Source organism: Ostrea edulis, chromosome 10 (assembly GCF_947568905.1).
Source record: "Ostrea edulis chromosome 10, xbOstEdul1.1, whole genome shotgun sequence".
NCBI lineage: Eukaryota > Metazoa > Mollusca > Bivalvia > Ostreida > Ostreidae > Ostrea > Ostrea edulis.
In genome coordinates, this window is record NC_079173.1 from 10489015 (window position 1) to 10492008 (window position 2994).

The following is a 2994-nucleotide window of genomic DNA, read 5'->3' on the forward strand; positions in this document are numbered from 1 at the left end:
CCTCTGTCTTCTTCCTCTTTACTTCTATCTTTTTGTATGAAAGTCTTTCAAAAGTGTGAAAATGAGTATTTGTGTAAATAGCATTGTGTCACCATACCCACTGGTCAGGTTGGGATGTAGGGGCACTTGTAAAAATCCTGACTAAAAGAACTGAATAAATGTATTGAACCAGAAAAAACCCTAATCATATACGTGCTCCCAGTGTAACTATTTACACTAACAACTTCTCTACCAAGAAATTCAACTTTTGGTGCCAAAGTTACCTGATCTCATATAGGCGTGACTGCTAAATACAATACAACCACCCCCGACAGCAATGATGTTAATGGTTACACTTCAAGCCGGCATACATATTTCATAAAGAACTAGCGCGCTTAAAAAAAACCTTGTATTTCACCGTGAAGCGTAGCAGTTCATACCATCTTGAATTTAAAAAAAAAATGAAATATCTTTCTTAAATATAGAAAATGTCATATATGTTTTAATTCTTGATGAAGATTATTGGTACCGTATAAGTTTTACATTAAGCAAATCAAGTTATAAACAATTGAATTTTTGTACTATAGAAACTTTTCAATTTTATATTTATCGTGGAAGTTTCACGGGAAAACGTAATTTGTCCGTGATTTTTGTTATTTCGTTACTTCCGTAGAAACGAAAGAGCCATTAGTTAGGGCACATACCTACATGCATTACGGGAAAATACTTCTCTGTTTGGCAATAAATCCAGTTGACTTTAGCACAGAACATTATGTTCTGTACGTGAATAATTCATGGGAAAATGTATTTTCGTTAAGAATGATCCGTGTTTGGTATATATTTTACCCTGATCCGTGAGTGTTCTGTGTTTGTGTAGTACACGTGACTCTCCGTAAAGAAAAGGGTCAGCACGAAAACGAAAGTAGTATTGTATAATATGCGTTTGAATGTTCCAGAATGGAAAAGGAAGTTCTAACTCTAGAGGATATTAAAGGATTAGCAGAGACATATCTGAAATGCCGGCTGTGCAATGACAATTTAAATACGTCTGTTGGATTATCTCGCCTTCTTCCATGTTTACATAGCTTGTGTTTTCCTTGTCTCGAGAAAAAGATGATCGACAAAGAAATTATTTGTCCCATTTGTTATGAAAAACATCGCATTCAAAACAGAGGCTTGGACAAACTTTCAAGTGATCCTAATCTTAAGGACCTCAATGCATATGTTGATTTTCATAGTTGTGGAGAGAAACATATATGTGGGATGTGTGACAAAAACACTGACCTGTCGCATCGATGTAAACAATGTGAAGTCGTTATTTGTAATGGATGTGTTTTGATCCACAGAAAAATACGGAAACTTATACACCATGAATTATTTCCTATTCACCGAAACTCTGCTGAGAACCTGGTAAATGACCCAGGAGAGTTTTCGTCGGATGTGTTTTGCACTCAACGTGATCATGAAAAGGAAATTTTGAGAATTTATTGTTCTTCACCTTGCAGAAAGCCAGTTTGCATATTGTGTGCCTTCGGTAATCACCTTGGGCATGTACAATCCTTGCTACGCGATGTTTACTGCAAGGAAAGACTGAAGGCTAACACTATCTACTCTGAAATTGAAAGTCAAGTCAAGGCGATAGAAAATGTAATTCAGTGTGTCCAAAAAGAGATGCAACTTATTAGAGAGCATGCCTTGCATGAACAAAATTCGATGGAAGCAACATTCAGAAATGCAGAAAAAGTCATAGACAAATGCGAAAAGGATCTCCTAAGAGAGGTAGATGTTCTCTCTCTCCAAAAAGTTAAAATACTTCAAAATCAAGCAGATTCTTTACAACACAACAAAGATTCACGCAACGAAGCGATTGTGTTTTTCCAGCAGTCTCTATGTTATAATAACAAACCAGCTTTTCTCCTGATATCAAAGTCGATTTTACAAAGACTTAATGAGCTCGGGGAAAGATCATACCATGTAGACCCGCACACTACTGCTCTTTCTTTTCGATGCGTCAAATCTGCAACAATGTTTGACTTTCAAGAGAATACGAGTAAACTAGTTAAGGTGTTTGTGTCAAATGCAAACGTTTTCCGGTGCCAATTTTTTGTTCCTACACATTGTCGGGTACTCGAAATATGTCCAATATCCATGAATTTGATTTCCTCAAGTGGATCTGTAATATGCGATGAGGAAGTTTTATTTATTGTGAAAAATGGTAGAGGAATGAAAATCGAAATAAAGTGTACATTTTCGGACATTGACAAAGCCATGAGAGGAAAATGGTCTTCAAATGAGAGAGGAATATTTCAATGGACAGTATTATCCAATGGAATACAATTGACGGATAAAAATCATGTAAATATTTTGTTGGTCTTGAACATTTGTTTTTAGAATCCAAGATACTTGATAAAAATTGATAAAGAGTTACATTTAACTCTCCTGGTGAGCTCATTGTCGGATATTGTACTTAATGTTTCTCTCACGCATGCATGTATTTAACTATATTACTTGTAATTTATCTATCTTCTATGTCAGTTTATGAGAATAAAGAATTGTCATTGTCATGTTAGTGATTGCTGAAGATTAATGTCCTTAAGGTTGATCGATCCTCTTGAGATGTCATAGGTTTTTGCAAAATCTTTATTTATTTAAATTTTGCACATGATTGAAATATATCTTTCAGAGGAACTTTATTCACTGAATAAAATAAAAAAAATTGGTAAACTTTTGATACTGAAAAAGTTTTTATTTTCCATAGATAATCAATTATCTATAATTTTAAAAATGTTTTCAAGGGCAATAACTCCTATGCTGGAATTTCCTCTACTGCATCTCTATGACACAATGATTTCCCTAATATCAACAATTAATTTTTATATATCTATGAATTATCAGATTTCTTAAATTGTTGACATTTAAAATTTGTCATTTCAACAAGTTTTTATTAATTTTCATCATTCTGTTCAACGAAAATGTGCGATTTTTTTTATGTTGATATATACTTCTGTTTTTGTA

At 33.8% G+C, this 2994-nt stretch overlaps 1 protein-coding gene across 1 annotated transcript; it reads left to right on the plus strand.

Annotated features, from left to right (window-relative positions):
• Positions 1 to 802: 802 nt before the first annotated feature.
• Positions 803 to 2543, plus strand: LOC130050929 (E3 ubiquitin-protein ligase TRIM71-like). The gene has a single exon (XM_056151902.1). The coding sequence runs from the start codon at positions 937 to 939 to the stop codon at positions 2368 to 2370; it is 1434 nt and encodes a 477-aa protein (XP_056007877.1). The 5' UTR covers positions 803 to 936; the 3' UTR covers positions 2371 to 2543.
• The last annotated feature ends 451 nt before the right edge of the window (positions 2544 to 2994 follow it).

Bases quoted from the DNA above. Each gene is read 5' to 3' on its own strand.
- LOC130050929 (XM_056151902.1), top strand. From the start codon at position 937: ATGGAAAAGGAAGTTCTAACTCTAGAGGATATTAAAGGATTAGCAGAG.